The sequence below is a fragment of the Caloenas nicobarica genome, chromosome 5 (assembly GCF_036013445.1).
Source record: "Caloenas nicobarica isolate bCalNic1 chromosome 5, bCalNic1.hap1, whole genome shotgun sequence".
NCBI classification, from domain to species: domain Eukaryota; kingdom Metazoa; phylum Chordata; class Aves; order Columbiformes; family Columbidae; genus Caloenas; species Caloenas nicobarica.
This window is the reverse complement of record NC_088249.1, coordinates 36,339,865-36,357,652: the sequence shown is the minus strand read 5'-3', so window position 1 is coordinate 36,357,652 and position 17,788 is coordinate 36,339,865. Positions and strand designations below refer to the sequence as shown.

The 17,788-nt window shown below is 41.1% G+C and overlaps 1 protein-coding gene across 1 annotated transcript in view; it reads left to right on the top strand.

The window, feature by feature from the left end:
• Window positions 1-14,565, top strand: part of DCAF5 (DDB1 and CUL4 associated factor 5) — a 74,633-nt gene extending 60,068 nt beyond the window's left edge. The window contains exons 8-9 of the mRNA XM_065635799.1: window positions 6,282-6,409; window positions 12,212-14,565. Coding sequence (XP_065491871.1) covers window positions 6,282-6,409; window positions 12,212-14,020 — 1,937 coding nt within the window. The 3' untranslated portion in view covers window positions 14,021-14,565. The remainder of the gene's footprint in view (window positions 1-6,281; window positions 6,410-12,211) is intronic.
• The last annotated feature ends 3,223 nt before the right edge of the window (window positions 14,566-17,788 follow it).

Below are 17,788 nucleotides of genomic sequence, written 5' to 3'. Positions count from 1 at the left end.
TATGAATTTTACTTCAGCTTTTGGAACCTCTGCGGAAGTGTAAGACCACCATGGGGCCAGTTCTAGACATAAGCTCTGCAAAGTGGGTGATGGCCTGGATGAGCAGGCTGCCTGAGGGAGGTGCTGACACCAGCCCACTGCTCCCTATGCTCACCTAAAGCTCTGCAAGGCCACACTGATCCTTTCACCTGGCCAGGGAGGTAGAGGGAGGGTTTGAAGACGATGAAGGAAGCAGACTGCAGATGGAGTTGGAGCTGCTTTCTTAGGGGGAGACACTGCCTTTTGCTTTCTCTTGTAGTGGCAGAAGTGCTAAGCTGTGGTCCCCTGGTGCTTCCTCCAAACTGTGTTCTCTTAACCACACCAGGAGGAGAAAGGAGCTTGGCCTTGCTGTTCTCACCCCATATTTGATGTGACCCAAGTCAGTTTTGCCTGTGCTGCTGAGAAACCTCAAAGCTGATCAGATTCCTGATCCCACTGGCAGGGATGCTGCATGGCCATGTGCCCTCGGGACAAAGCACTTGTGTTTGAATCTCGCTTCTCTGGAGAGGGGTCTCTGAGGAGCAAAGCCATCTGCTGACGTGCACTGTATGAAACAAATACAGGTGTGTGAGTGACCAGAGAGAGACTTTTTAAGGAGTCTAAATATAATCTGCTGCACTGAAGGCAGAGGCCCTATACGCTATGCGTATTTGCTTTCATTGTGCTGTGCATTTGCTTTTCAAACTATGCTATCTCTCTTCCTTTTGCACATCATGACCTCATAGGATTCAAATGCAGGGTGGTGGCCTATGGTTTAAATGTGTCTGGGATTATTATTAATGAAAACTAAATTAATTTTAAAGTAGCTTTCTGCTGTAGTGCCAAGTTCTCCAGTGGAATGGTATGCCATCGCACACTGGCAGCAGCTGCAAATATCTGGTTCTTCTCAGGAGTTTTCAGCACTTTGAGTAATTCACAAGGCTTGTATGAAGTTATGCTTTAGTCTGTGGAACATCTTTCTACCTTATATGAACAACCAGCAGGACTTCTTTTTCAGTGTCCTAGATAGAAGGGACAACTTCTTAATGAGGTCATCTAATTCTTCTTTTACAGAGGCAGTGGAGGATTGTTCCTTATCCCAGCAAGTTCTCTGGCGCTTTGACAGTTTTTTAAATGTTTGGAACAATGCAGCTTCCATTAGTTTGGAGACGGTTCTACATTCTTACAGGATTTCTGCACTAGGGCACTTTTCCTAATAATCTATCACTTCCCTTTTTTCTTTGTCCTTCAAATAATTCATTCTTCTTAGGTTTTTTTGTTGTGTGGTTTTTGTTTGGTTTATTTTTTAAACACTGCTATGTTTTGTGGAACTTGTACATGGGAAGTCAGATTGCTGTCCAAATATCTCACTCTCCTTCATTATGATTTACTAGTGTTTTTTTAAATGTGTTGATATGTACCATTCAGCAGCTTCTCAATATGTGAAATGTCAAGTCGTTTGCATAAATATTTACAAAACTCCATAATTAACAAGAATTTCATTAGTATAATATTTAAAACATAAAATAATAAAGCAAACCAAGAAGTAATTACTTTGGCAACTTAGGAGACATCTACTACTTCAAAGCATTGTATTATTCCTTCCTTCTGTCTGTATCGGAGCCTGTAGATGTGCCTTGTGCTGCCATGGCATTCTTGTCAAACATTTGTAGAGGAAATCTGTTTTAAAATGTACACTTCAGATTCAGCTTTTTATAAGTTTATTTCTTCTAGCTGGTCAGATAACTGTAGTAGGATATTATTTAAAGAATTTTCTGAGACTTTGTATTGTTCCTCTTTGGATCACTTATTTGCAGAGTGTAGAGCAAGAAAGATTTTCTTTACATTTCACTTTGTGTATCAAATAAAAGCAGACCAAAAAAAGTCAACCTGCACAGCTAGAACACAAAACCACTACTCAGAACTGTCATTAAGCATAGCAATTTTTGGAAACTATTGCAAAACCAACTAGTATATCGCCATCCTCTCCCTCCACTAGTTAGAGGTTAGAAAGTTAAAAACCTTCTGAAAGCAGCATAATCAGCCTCTGAAGATTTTAGGACTCTTTATATATGTATATATATTATTAATAACATGTTTGTAAGCTAATGGCTTCTGTACAAAGACTACTTATACATATGGTAACTAAGAATATAAAAGTTGCCATGCTAAACCAGTTGCAGGACCTGTGCATGCTACTAAATTCAAAAGCAAATAAACAACACCCCTTTCCTCCAAAAAAATCCTTCAAACCTCAGAAGCAAAATTTGAGTTTTGTTGGGATAGCAGAGGTTGATTCTGGTGTAATGATACAAATAAAAATACCAGTTCGGGTGAAGACAGCAAAAAGAAATAGAAATTATTACATGCAAAAAAGGAAGATGGCCTCAGGAATTTCAGCAGTTTATGGCCAACCTCCACTTAATGTACAGATACACTTTATTTTGCCAGCAGACATGACCAAACTTAACTCACACTGTGAGATGGCTGGAAGCTGTGTGGCTGCAGCTGAACCTCTGCTGAGAGACCAGGGGGATTCCAGACAAGTCTGGACACAGGCGTATGTCTGACCTGCAGATACTCATCATATATGATACCAACTCTCCTGGGCCACTATGAAGTGAAGGGACCGCTGTCAAGATAAGAGTGCATTAAGCACTTACTTAGAGGCATCGCTTAAGCACATAGGAGTTGGTAGACTAAAATTGCATCAGGCAAGGGATTGTCCAAACATGAGGTTCTGGGGCAGTCTATTGTATTTGACACAAAGATTATCAGAGTATTGCTGAAGTCAACACTTTCTGGTTTAAATTATTAAAACGTATGGTACTACCGAGGTAGAAGCTGACTGCTAGGGTTTGTGATTGCAATAATCTGCTCCTTGGGGACTTTTCCTCTAATTGGGCAGTCAGTTGTTTTAAGGGGCTTTGTAGGGAAGTTCACTTTAAGAGGAGTGAAGTATGTTCTAGTGCTATGCTTCCTCTGATTTTACTGTTAACAGCTTAAAAGAGATTTAGAGAACTTCAATATTAAAGCAGAAAGCTTTGGAGTTCCTTCATAGAATCATAGAATCACAGAATAGTTTGGGTTGGAAGGGACCTTTAAAGTTCATCTAGTCCAACCCCCCTGCCAAGGGCAGGGACATCTTCAGTTAGATCAGGTTGCTCAAAGCCCTGCCCAGCCTGACGTTGGAGACTTCCAGGGATGGGGCATCCACAGCATCTCTGGCCAACCTATTCTAGTGCCTCACCACCCTCATTGTAAAAGATGTCTTTCTTATATCCAATATAAATCTATGCTCTTTCAGCTAAAAACTGTTGCCCCTTCTCCTGTCATTACAGGCCTTGGTAAAACGTCTCTGTCTTTCTTGTAAGTCTACTCAATTGAAAGGCTGCAATAAGGTCTCCTCGGAAACGTCTCTTCTCCAGGCTGAACAGCACCCACTCTCTCAGCCTGTCCTCATAGCAGAGCTGTTCCAGCCCTCTGATCATTTCTGTGGCCTCCTCTGGCCCCTCTCCATCAGATCCATGTCTTTCCTGTGCTGAGGGCTTCAGAGCTGGACACAGGACTCCAGGTGGGGTCTCACCAGAGCAGAGGGGCAGAATCACCTCCCTCGACCTGCTGGCCATGCTCCTTTTGATGCAGCCCAGGGCACAGTTGACTTTCTGGGCTTCAGACACTGTCTGAATCTGACTATGGCCTAGGGAGAGCTGTGTTCCAGACGTGGCATGCTGTGCATTTTTCATCCCGTGCTCTTAGTGTATTGATAAACACTTAAAGTTTAATGTCAGAAGACAGTTCTGGCATTAAATAACTGTTTTCACTGTTTTACTAGGAAGATAATCACGGGTTAATTCACACTGCTGACAGTGCCACAAAAGGCCAATGACTACCTTGGGAATGCAGCCCATGATGTTGGTGCCCTAAATTTGTATTTCATGTCCATTATAATTCTTTCTTTGCTCATTGTCTCTCTAACTTCTGACTCTTCTGTAAGTATTTCATAGGGCATATTTATTGTTTTGAACTGAATCCAGGCAGCTAGAGTCCATGGATAGTTAAGGCTTGTTTTAGGCGTTACTTACAGACTTGGAAACATTTCCTAAGCAAATTGTCCCTTCATTCCTGAGGCCCTCTTTCCTGGAACATTTGTCTGCTAGGTCAAGATAAATACATTGAGAACTGGACTTGATGTAACCTTCTACTGCTGACTTCATATATGCAATTGGATTGACAAGTGTGATTTGGCTGGAAGGAATGCTGTGGGAGTAGGGCAAGTTGCCATCAGCCCTGAATGTGGTCATGAATGTCTAGTAGGGTGAGCAGGATGAAAAGACATGAGGAATCTCATAAAATGGCAAAGGAAATCAAAAGAGCCCAATTTGGAATTTAATGTACTTGCTTTCCAGTCAGGTACTTCTCAGTCATCTTTGCTTACACTGGTGAAATCTTGCTTCAATGGCTGAAGGCAGGATTTATCTCTAAACCTTTACAGAAAATACAAGTGTACCCAAATAAGAGAGCCATTCCAGGTAGCTCAGTCTCAGTGCAGTTTCAATGGACATATTTAGATAGTCTCCCCTTCAAGTTTTCTTAATTTTAATCGAGCCTTCATTCAATATACGAAGTCTTTATAATGGCCATCCATTCTGGTCCTTGGAGTTACTTGCCATCTTTTCCCTTCTTCAGGCAGGCTATCTTCTATCCCACAGTGCCATGAGACTGCAGTTTGGTCTGCAAAAATTGATTTCTGCTAACAGAACAGTTTCCCATAAAAAGATCTGTCTGCAATTTTTAGGAGTTGGATGACTCCTCATTTCTAAATCCTTATCATGGTTTGTCCACCATGTACACATCAGTCTGATCTTCGGAGTGTGGTTATAATGACTGGAATGGATAGAGTACTTTTTTGAGGAAGAGAGGGGCTGAACACAAGCTCACTAGCTGCAGTCCTTTAGCAGTCATGTAACCTAACAAATGAAAGGTGAGACAGGAATGCCTTTTTTTTTTTCCTTGACCCTTCTGTCTTGCTGCTCTTGCATGTTAATGCAAGTTTTTCTTTAGGAAACATGTATTGCAGAAGAACTCTGACTCTCTGCTTTAGAAGACAAGTTTTTCAACATTGGGCTTAAGGTTTAAACCAGCAGCTATTTCATCTTAAAGAGCTCCTGTTGAACACAAAACATCTTCAGCAAGAACATAACGTTTACTTGTTCAGTGTTAACACAACTATAAGTAGCACAGAAGCTAATGAAATTATTTTAACTTTCTGTAAGGTGCGGTTGCAACTTTTGAAATTTTAAATAGCAAGATTGTTTTCCTCTGAACAGGTTTCCAGTTTTTACTTCCTCTCTTTCAAGAGTTTTGATTTCTTTCACTGAAGATGTTATCAAAGCATGTTGATTGACACTCGTTTATTCAGATACATGGATGTGCTTTCTAACAAATTTATGGTTTTAATTATGTGAATCTACGAATATAAAAAATTGCTGTGTGACAGTTTTTGTGCTTTGGTGTATAGACCTATTAAGAGTCAACAATAATGCAGAAAAGTTGTCTGGATTCTGTTTTGAGTTTTACCATTAGCACAAAAGCATTCCACATCAGCTAGTTCCCTACCTTGTGAAAAAGAATGATAAAACCCACTGGTTAAATGTGTTATTTCAGGTCCCTTTTTGAGCCTGATTAACAGAAATATGAGTTGTTACAGATCCCAGTCTAGGGAAGGCTATACTGTCAAACTGTAGTGTAGTAACTCAGGTTAGGAGCCTTGAAGATTGCCTCCTTTAAATTGTTACCCATTGTGATAGTAATGGATTGCTGATTTAAAAAATAAATTTAAAAAATAGTATAGCTATTTAGAAAGTCAACCTCTTTATTTGTCTCTGCTTCAAGTTTACAAACTGTGAGTAGTGTCATGCCTTAGCACTCGGGTTTCACTGGTGATTTCATTGGTTATGTATGTTGTTCTTATTCACATACTTGTCATATTAAGTCAAAAACCTTCATTGTTTGTTTAGACAGTTGAACTAAAGCTGCCCTACCAAGTCCTAATTTGCAGGAAGGATGCTTTTCATCAAACTTGCAGCTTTTCATAGGGGCATTGCTCATAAAATTGGAATTCTCTAGCCAACACAGGCCTTAAAATATTGCAAAATAAAGCTGAAGCGCATTGTCAAATATAACATGACTTTAAATGATTATGATCAAAGCAATGTGAAGATTTAATTATTCATTTCAGTGTGTGCTTGTTCTTCCCCTAGGTGGCATTGGCAGGGTCGTCAATGGTGCTTTTATGGTATTGAAAGGTCATCGGTCAATCGTAAACCAAGTCCGGTTTAATCCTCACACTTACATGATCTGTTCTTCTGGCGTTGAAAAGATTATAAAGGTAAGACTAATTATCAGAAAATGTATTCTTTCAGTGTTTCAGGAAGAAGTGCTTTGTTTTGCTCAGCATCATTCTTTTCCATACCCATCCTGTCTTCTCATCTTATTCTTCAGTGAAGAGGTATGTCTCATTTGCTGGCTAAACTGACAAAAATTTTGAATTGACTATTTCAACTTTAAATGTCATTTCAATTTTTAAGGTTTTAGAGAAAAGGGACAAGATCAGAAATTCCTGGATCTGTACCTAGAAAAAATTTTTTCTTTTCCAGTTCCATTCTGTACATAACCAAAGTATCATGCAAATAGTCCTTCTCGGGTGGGTTGGGCCACAGCTGTAACATGATCTCTTAAGACTTCTGATACTTTGGGCAGAAATGTAATAAAAATCTCTCAAAAAAGAGTATTGCTGAGCCTTAGCATAGCCTGACTTAGCTGACTTTGGCCTAAATCCTGCCTCAGGAGCCCTTCTATAATTTTTGTACATACTTCTGCATCGAATCAATTCCACATACCTTCCTGTTTCCAGAGGAAACAGGACTCTTAATACCTTCCATAAATGTCTTTTCTGAATCTCCTAACAATGTACAGTATTTTTAGAAAGTTTGTGCCTTTTTATGTGGCATGGAAAGAGGTAACGAACTTTGTTAGGTTCTGAAACTTTCTTTCCTTAAGGAAAAATAGCTAGTATTGTGGGAGCAAGGCAGAAACTTTTTTGTCATTTCTAATAGCAGAGGTTGAGGGTGGGGAGGCGGAGGATTATGCTACACTAATGCACTTCACAATCTGCTGCCATAGAAATTTTGCTATAATTTAGGTCTGTCAACAAGATGAAAGAAAACAGAACAATTTAATTTTTAAGGAGGATAATGAGAACTGATGCTGCTTCTAACTATTTGCTGAATGACTTCTTAAAAGTCTTCCTTGCGCGTGGCTATAAATGACATTGTTTGAGTATTAGTAAATGCTTTGGTCAGCTACAAGTTGACTGAATTAACTTGTCCTGCAAAATCATGTTTTAGTAGTCTGCAACTTATGGACCAGAACTGGCCCAAAACCTGTGGACCGGCCCAGTGCCCAGCTGCATCACTTGCATTACAGCTACTATCAGCATTTGGGTTCTGACTGTAGTTCAGCTTTCCTTTCATCTTGCACTGGTACTTTACTTTGCTTTTCTACTTTTTTTGTTCGTGCGTGCCACTCTAACAGTTTTGATCACAAATCTGTCAAATACAGATTTTGGACAAAAATGCACTAAACAGTCTTAGCAGCTCACCAATTTTTCCATTTCCAAGCAGTCAAACTGCCACTGATTTAACAACAGTTTTGCCAGAGGCATATTTTTCCTTTGAGATCTTGATTCACGCAGCTTGAATTCTCCCTTTTGGGTTTTAGATCTGCTGACCTTTCACCCTATGAATCCTTCCTGCATGAGTGTACTTAGACTGTTGGATTAGAATTGGTATAAACAATCCCCTGTGTTGCTTTTGTGTACTTCTGCTGAGGTTTTGGCATTTTTTGGGTTGTTTTTTTTTTTCCTAGTGATTAAAAGGTTAGTTCAATTAAGGCCCCAGTCACAGGTTGTGTAACTCTTTCGAAGACGCCTTTGCTTGAATGCTTCCTTAGAAGAGAACACCTGTTGTGTTGCAGTATGTGCAGTGGAGCTCGTGTCACTGCGTTGATAGAACTGAATTCCCCAAACATTGCAAGCCAGAAACAAATTAAGGGAAAGGTGTTTAATGTATTAAGTTTATTAGCGAGCCAAAACTTCTTACCCTTTTATTGTGTGTCATTTTGTCTCAGCTTGTAATGCGCGTGGTTTGGGGATCAGATTGGTTAAAGGCTCATAGCTTGTCTGATCTGCATGACTTCACTCTTTAAGGGTACTGTCTTAGCGTTTTGCAGGTAACCATACAATGGTGGTTTCTTCTTCATTCCAGCTACTTCTGCAGATAGGCTGGAGGTTGTAACTGCCACTAGCAGAAGGGCAAAGCACTAAAAACAACAGCAGTTCTGAGGGGCTGCTTACTGCATTAAAACCAGCTGGGAATACATGTCCTTCCCTTACATGGCTGGCTTTCTTTCCCCCATATAAATGCTTGATGTACTTGTTCGAAGTTGAGATTACAAGAGGAAGAGCCATAAATAAAAATTGTACTTGGTGGTTTTGTTGGGTTTTATTTGTTTGTTTCAATCAGTTCCTTAGGAAGGGTCCTTCCTTTTACTGTCCTTCAAGTGTCTTCCAAAAATCTTTCTGGAATTAAATCACAGAAGAAAACTTCACTGTGGTTGGCTGCTATTCCATTCCCTCAATTGTAGAAACTCTGTGATGAATTAAAGATGTGGATGCAAGTAGTTGTCTGAGCTCTTAATTTTTAGACTAGCTGGCCTAAATTTAGTACTTGAGAAGTGAGGAACTGATAGCACCAGCATCAAGGCATGATACAGACAAACCATTCAATAATTCCGCGTGCTTCTGCCAACACACTTGCTATTTTAATGCAGATTGCAAATGAGATACAAATTAATCTCAGACCTAATCCTGCTGAAATGAATAGTGTTCACAAGAATGATTTTGACCTTTGTGGTTATGTTTTTTTGCTTTAGTTTTACTTTGTTGCAAAGCACCTGCAAGAATGTAATTCAGTAGCTCAGTGGTTTAGGGTTTGATTTCTGCTAGGACTGAGAATACAATGGCCAAGATGGGGAAGGGAGTGTGGATATTCAGGTGAGGAGGTTTCTGAAACCTAAAATAAGTCTCAACAAGCTGATTAATAAAGGACACTGGAAGCCTTTACCCCAGACAGCGCATGCTGGATGCATCAGTCTGGATGAACTGCTCATTGCTCTCCATTTCAGAAATCTGAACCCCAATAAAATTGTATGGAAAAGCACGGCTGTGAACTAAAATTATCATTTGCAGCAAGCATTCACCATGAGGGTTGAAGCAATATAAAATAGAAAAATACCACTTTCTCCTCAGTTAAGTGTGTGAGACATTGGGATGTGCTGGCAGGAAAATTAATTACGTTGCAGGAGAAATAAATGAGGCATTCCCTCTGATGTGTGGGGCTTAGAGGAGGGCCACCAAGAGTTATGCAGTTAGAAGATATTTCCAGAAAAGATAAAATAGATAAAGTGCATAAAGATTTACAGAAATAAATACTGTTTTGTATTGGAAATGGAATGCTGTGTAACTGAGCACAACTGTTGTAAGGCCCATTTGTTTAAAAATCATCAGCATATCAAAGATAGCAAAGTCTATTTGCCCATGTTGCTATGGTGACAGATTAATGTCATTGTGGATAGCTGCCTCTGCCTAATCAGATAATCTAATAGAGCTGGTTTTAATTATTCTCACACTATGAGCATAACTACCTTTTTGTTTTAAAATTTGGGGGTTGCCACCATGGAATGCAAGCAATTTAATGATGCTCTCTGAAGCATCTCTGCTGAAGTGGAGAGCCAGTTTTGTACCCCTCTTTTCTGTTATCGTTCCAGTTTTTATATCTGTACTTGGGGCATCAGTGAGTAATGTTCAGCTCCTTAATGCTCTGACAGAGAAAGAACTTCTTCATAGATTGTTACTTCAGTGGGATGATTTCTCCAGTTTGCTCATGTTCTTCCTCGACATGACATCAGTCAGAGGATGAGAAAAAGGCAAAGGCATTCCATTTACACAGAAGCCCATTTCAGATGCCACAGAGAGCACTGGACCAGTTGCTGCCAATTTAAAGAGTTCCCAGTTCTGCCATTCTTAGTCTGATTTCTTTCTGGGACTCTGATAGGCCCTCACACTCCCTCATAGCAAATGTCTAAGTAGGGCTATCAATCTCCAGGGATATTTGATCCTGCACAAACAGGTATTCATCCTGAATTCCCTTGACTTCTCTTGATTATTTACTCTTTCTCTGTGAACAAGCCTGTCTTGGAAGGGGAAAGCCTCACTATAGACTCTTTGTTTAACATTGCTGTATTTTCTCTGATGCCTGCAGAGCAGAAAGACCTGGTAGCACAAATGAGGACGTGAAATCTCTCTGTACACACTTTTTCTACCTTTTTAGATGACTTTTTTTTATAAGACAGACCTTCCTGGAGGAACTTCAGAGCAGACTGCCTCTCCTCCATTTATATTGGTTCATACAGAATCTAAGAGTTTTCTAATTCTCTTGCTTAAAAAAATTATAAAATCTAGTGATCAATCTAACACTGTTAAGACTGTTTGAGGAAGGGGCATGCCAGCCTGCCTGTCCGGGTGTAGAGTATGAAGCATTACAATAAGGTTTGTGCTCCTTAAATACGAACCATAAAATACAGAGGATGCAAAGTAAAGGCCTTCAAGTTTGGGAGAATCCCAGAATAAAGGTTACCTGTACATCTTAAATTTGGCTGTGCTGAACAAGTACTAGTAAATAATTTATTTTGTTTCACTTCAAATAATTTATTTTGGTTTATTTCCAATATTAGAGGTGTAAGCTCTTACTGCACACTGTTGAAAATCTCTGTGAATACAGAATTGCTGGCATTTTTGTGGAATTTTTTTTATAGTGCTTGTCATAGTAGTATCAGATTATGTTGCATGTGTTAACTACGCATCTGTGAGATGAGTGCTGATTATCCCATTTACACAGGCAAAACACTCGTTTTGATAGTGGTTTTGTCTACTTGGAACAAAACTTGACTAAATTCTATTGGGAGAAGAGTTAGATTTGTTTGCTGAAGTCTGTGCCAAAAAGCCATCCTTGTATAGACAGCTGGCATAGAATTTTCTTCCCTGAGTTCATTAGCATGGTAAAACCAAAGCATGACTGAAATGAGACATTTTATAAGCAGAAAGTTAAGGCAGTATCGTGGATAAGCTACATACTGGCTCTGCTTACAGTAAGTGGTGTGCATCCCATTAACCATCAATCTAGAATAAAGTGGTAGTGGTTGTCCAATGAGTGCTATAATCATATTGCCCCTGAATCTGCGAGTATAACTGAGAAAGGTGAGGACATCCGACTATTATGTTTGCTATGGATTACCAGTTTCTTAGGGACATTGATGGGTCTTCTTTGGGGCTTTTTTTTTTCCCTTCCACACCAAGGAAGCTGAGGGAAGGCCAGATGGACAGCACAGTCAAGGCTGTTGCTATTGGTTAAACCATTACACTTTACAATGTGTCTCTCCATGTCAAAAGTAGCTTTCAATAGAACTCTTCTTTGCCTTTCCCCACTAACTAAAACTGCTGCTGTCTTGAGTGGATGTTGGATGCTTTCTTTCCTTCAGGACTGTTTTCTGAAGGGAGTAGTGCAGGCCTGCTGCTCCCCTCCATACCTTCAGCTTCCTGCCTGCTGATCAGCTGTGACTGTGTGGCCGGATGAAATGTTACTCTCCATCGCTGGCACAAGCAACTCCAGTTTCCTGGGAAACAAGTGCCTTCATTAGTGCTAAGGCTGTATTGTAGGCAACAAACTATTCTTACCATTAGTGAGTAAGCATCCCCTATTACATAAAAATAGAGCCCTGCAATTTGGGAGAAATTATTACACACTGAAATATTGAAATGAGGGGTAATCTGCAGTGTGAGAGCTTTTAAATTCTGGATAGGTGAAATAGATGCAGGAAAAAAAAAAAACTTGCAAAGGGGGAGGAAAATACCCCACATCTCTGGAATACTTGTAAGTATGGGTCTGAGCGGTGACAATTAATAAAAACAATCTGCAACTTGCAGTTGTGGCTGGGTATATGCACTACTGTTCTATTTCAAACACTTGTAATTATTTATGAATTCAAAGACATACGTATTATTTTTTCGTTACAGATCTGGAGTCCTTACAAACAGCCTGATTGCACGGGGGATCTGGATGGTAGGATTGAGGATGATTCGCGTTGCCTCTACACTCATGAAGAGTACATCAGTCTTGTGTTGAACAGTGGTAGTGGTTTGTCCCACGATTATGCCAACCAGTCGGTCCAGGAAGATCCACGGATGATGGCCTTTTTTGACTCCCTGGTGCGCCGGGAGATTGAGGGCTGGAGTTCTGACTCGGACAGTGACCTCAGTGAGAGTACGATCCTGCAGCTCCACGCAGGCGTCAGTGAACGCTCTGCTTACAGCGAGTCCGAGTCCTCTGCCTCTTTGCATCACTCTCCACTACATGTGGCTGAAGAGTCTGATGAAACTGCCTATAATTTAAGGGCCTTAAGATCAACCGAATCCCCCTCAGCCAGAGAAGATGTGGCTTCCCGTCAGCAGAGGCTCTCTGCACTGAGAAAGTATCAGGATAAACGTCTCCTGGCCCTTTCCAATGAGTCTGATTCTGATGACAATACCTGCGAGGCAGAACTAGAAACAGACCTGTTCCCACGGCCACGATCCCCAAGTCCTGAGGAGAACGAATCCAGCAGTTCCAGCAGCAGCAGCAGTACAGAAGATGAAGAGGAGTTGAATGAACGACGGACATCTATGAGGCAGCGCAATGCACTGAGGCGCCGACAGAAGGTGCAAAAGGAGGAAAGGACTAGTACTAACACAGAGAATGTCACTCCCTACATAGGTGAGGATATCTATGACTACCCCCAGATCAAAGTAGATGATCTGTCTTCTTCTCCAGCTTCTTCACCAGAAAGGAGTTCAGCCAACAAAGAAGTTCTCAAAGAAAGGACGTCTCCTTGTTCCGACAGTGAATCAGTGGAGAGAAAGATTTACAAAGCATACAAATGGCTTCATTATTCTTACGTATCATATTCAGCTAATAAAGATGGTGAGTCCTCAAGAGGAGATGGGGAGAATGATGAAGGGAAACCAGGAACTAGTGGAAGGCACAGTACAGCACACTTGCTAAATAAGGAAGATGCTAGGAGCTTGAGTTCAGTAGTTCCTCAGGGTTCCCCAGCTCTTTCTACCGAAAGCCACAACAAAGAAACTTTGAAAGAATGTGGCTCAATAGAAAATTCTAGTAATGGTCAAGTTCATGAATGCGACAATCAGCGGCGGATGGAGGGTCAAGAAAACACATCTGAAGACACTAGCAGTGGAGGTATAGAGCATTCCTTTGAGGCTAAAAAGCTCAATGGAAAAGCTAACTGCAAAGGGCTAAATAATTGTACTGAAGAACCATGCATTCAGACTGCAGGACTTGTGGAACAGAAAAATAGTCAGAACTGTCAACCAGCCTCAAGCCATCACTCACTGGTCCCTCCGTTCTCCACTGTTGCCATCCGTAGCATGTCAGGTCACTGCTCCAAAAACCAGACTGATGACAGTGAGGAGAGGAGCCTCGACACCGCCTGCGTCAACCACAATAACGGCCACTTGCATCTTCGCCCTTCATGCTTCAACAATGGACAGAGTTTCGGAGAGCAGGAGACTGTGACACAAGGACTACAGGTGCACTCGAATGCCGATAAAGGCAACCTTGTACAGATGGGCGTGACCTTGCACAAAGACTGCTGCCTGTCGGAAATGGACTCCAACAGCTACGATGTGAGCACAAGGGAGGATACGGCCGACTTGTATCGTGCAGGCACTGAGAGTACTCAATCTCTTGGAGGACTAAAAAGACACAGAGCCGAGTTGGAAGATGCAGATTCAGAGAGTTCATCCTTAGAAAAGAAGTTAAAAACATGATAAATGCAAATGTCTGTCATAGCGTGCACTCTCAAAAAAAAAAAAAAGAAAGGTATTAAAGGCACATAGAGCTTGGGTCTGAAACATTGCGTTTGATTTTCCATTCCATTCTTCAGTGGGTCTGTTTTAGATTGCCAGTGGTTCATGCTGTATAAAAATCCAACTTCTTAATGAGACTGAGTCTAGTGTACCCATACAAGGTTCTGTTTAAAGTAAATCCTTATTAAGACGGTTGACTGAATTATTCTTGTGTGAACATGTGTCGTTTGTTCAGCCAGTCAAGCAGGATGACTCCTTTAAGTTTTAATTGTTCTTCTAAGAAGGAATTTTTCCATACTGACACTTATTACACATTTCAGGCTGAAGAATGATTGAATTAGATCACACTGGTGGTAGCTTGGGATGTGTTTTTGTTGAGAAAAACAGGGAAAAAAACCTTTTTGGGCCTTTTATTCTGCTTCAGAAACTAAAGAAATGCAACTATTAGGATATTTTCAGAACTAATGGTACCTTTAGAGATGATACTTCATAAAGCATTTGCTTCTAATACAATTCAGTGACATTATTTTTATGCCAACAGAAAAGCTGTAGGAAATGAGCCTCCTTCCAAAATCAACTTTAGACTGTTCCCATGGTGACATTCAAGTTTGAGGGTTTTTTTTTTAAAGAAAATAACTGAATAACACATTGTTATCGCTATACTAAAATGTGATTGTTTGGCAGGAGGAAGGTAGTATGCTGTAGACCTCACTCTAACCAAGGGCTATTAAAAATCGGGCATTAAAACATGCCTTTCTGTGAGCTTAACACATAGAGATTAGTATTGTTATTATTATTATTTATTAAGAATATGGCTCTGAGCATTGGGATATATCTTGACCGTGCCCTTCCCTTCCCTTCCCCTTTGTACTTACTTATGGCAGGCAGTAGGCCAAAGAGAAAATAGCTGAAGAATGGATAATGTAACTGATGCATGTTAACAGCAACACTTGGTAAAGTCTGAAAACTGCATTTTTAGCAGTTTTCTTCGCCCAAAGCTCAAAATAGGTTGTCATTGGCGATCAGGGTTGGTTTTCTACCACAGTGCTGCAAATATTTAAAACTGCAGATGGGTAGGTGGATTCACCAGAGTTGTGTGTGCATGGGAGAGCTTCAGAGAGACGTCCCCACGTGTGGGGATGCTGGGACTCTGAGTCTGGCAGGCGGAACTCGAGCTGGCACGTGGCTCTGGCTGCCACGAACTGGTGACTGTTCAGGTGGACGGTGGCCTCTCTTGCCTGGCTCTGGTTTTAATGGAGTATCTAGTGAGTCCTCTCAGTTCTGACATGCTGGAATTGGCAGAATTGCACTTGACTTCCCTCACAACAAGAAAGGAGAAGTCAGTTTGTGAAAGGAAAAGAAACACCTATAAAGAACAGGAAGGCTATGTGTTTGTGCCTTGCGGTGCTGACAACGGAAAAAGAGGGTTCTTTTGACACCAGTAATTGTCATGGGCTCTCAAGCCCTGTGCTGAGGAAGGGTAAGATTATGTTAAGCCATAGGAGATTTTTGCTTTCGATGTGACTCTGGCAGTACGCTGCTATAGAGCGCTGCTGTCACAGTAATTATCTCACACGCACAGCTACATGGTACCTGGGGAAAGGAGCAAGATGCCCTGTTAAAACATGATGAAAGAAAAGAAGCAAGGAGCACTGCGGAAGGGGTGATGGAAGGGAAAGTGAAGAACACAAGCAGAAAAATTTTCTTACCATTACTGGTTCCATAAGCTATTTGCCCATGCTTGATCAGCTTTGCTAAGTGAGAACTTATGGAATAAGATATGATGTTGTAATTCAGAAGCATATAAGATGGCTAAAATGGAAAGGGATGTTTTCGAACACAAGCAAAAGGGGCATAAGAACAAGCTGATATATTGTTACCTTATTGAAAAAATTGTTCTGTACTGATCTGATTTTAGACCACTGCAATCAAGATCACTATAGGAGTGTTCTCCTTGGTTGTGTAAACATCTTATTGTAAATGCTGATTTTTAGCCAAAATCATGAGGTTGCTGAGTCAAAACTACTTTATTTTATTTTAATTTTTTATATTTTTTTTAATTTTATTTTTTAAGAGTTCTTTACATTGGAAATATTTTCTCAGCTGTGACTTCTGCCCTCCTCTGAAGAAAGCCTGGATTGCTGGTGAATGAGCATCTCCACTCTCCTTTGACATGGCCATCTTTTCTCAGTATTTCCTCAAATGCCTTGTGGTCTCACTTTCTGGTTCTTTTGTTTGTTTCCAAAGGCAGAATAAAAGATCCTGGGCTTGGTGTTAATGCTCTCTGCAGGCTCTAGGCAGAAAGGTTTGCTCCCGTGCTGTCTGTATGCTTGTGATTTCTAGTGTCTGTCAAGCAGGAGGAGGAGGAAGGTGGGCTGTGATCTTAACCTTTTGTTCACAGGAAATTTCCCTGCACAGAACCATAGCTTCTGAATCAGTGAGTTCACCTTCTCACGTAAATAAATGTTTCCAGCACCAGGCAGCTACATTATCTGGAAAAGACCAAAATAAAAAAAGCAAGCAAGCAGCAGCGTGTCTGCTGCAGGCAGCCAGCAATGCCAGGAGCTGCTCTTTGTGGGTTGCTTTGCTTGTCATCGATCCCGCTCATCCACCGGCGCTCCCCTGCATGGGGCTCCTGCCCCCGCCATGTGCCGGCAGCGCCCTGGGCTGCGCGATCCCAGTGTTGCTGTGTGTTTGGGATCGTCGCTGGCCAGGCCTTTGCTGGGCCAGGTTGTACAGTTCGTCTCCAGCAAACCTTAGCAGTGCGAAAGAAAAACTCTCCCTGATGTGTCTTCGTAACACTTTGGACAGAGACAGACTGATCTTTAAAGAAATACTTTTTGATGTTCCTATAAGCTCACAAGCTACATATTTGAGTATTTCAGCTTTCTCTGTTTAAAGCATTAACACCAAACCAATATATTTGGCATCTTAACTAAACTGAGACTTTTCCTCTGAAGCAGGCAAGCTTCTCTGGGCTGGGATGTTAACTACTTTCAAAGACGCAGGAGGATAAGAGATCTATCACCCAAAGTACTGCTGGGGTTTCTCAGCTCTCAAGTGATCCTCTTACCAAAGCTGGTGAGTCTTCCCTGAGGTGAGTCAGCCAGTGGAGATGACGCTTTGCTGTTGAGTGGCTCTCGCAGACAAAGCGCATACAGGAAGATACAGCTGCCTTGGGAAGAGCACGGGGTTTTGACCATGGGTGCACCAGTCGATTGCAATGTGTTCTGAAATCCAGCCTGTCCCAGCTGGAGGAATAATTGAGAACAACTTATTTCAGAATCTTCTCAAAAAATTGCAGTGGATTTTTTTTTCCCTAAGTGTCATAATAGAACCACTCTCTTAGTGGTTGAAACCTGGACCTAATTTCTGTTTATAAAGCCATGTCACCTGGTAGCTGGAAAAGTGAAATTTCAATGAAATAAATGCAGCTAGGTCTGCTTCTCAGGTCTTGTACTTTCCTGCGTTGTCACATCCTAGTGAACTGACAGATCTCTTACTGCAGCCATCAGAAATGGATGTGGCTTGATATTACTACGGCCTTGGATGCTTTCATTTGCAGTTATAATTTATTTTGCTGTTAGTGGACAAGAGCAAGGCAGGATCTTTGTTATTTCTTCATTGAGTTAAAATGCTCGATGTTAATGAGCTTTCATCTCTTTTTACAGTCAGTGCTGTGGAGAGAGGGACCCTTTACACCTGATGCTTTCTCTCATTTTCACCCAC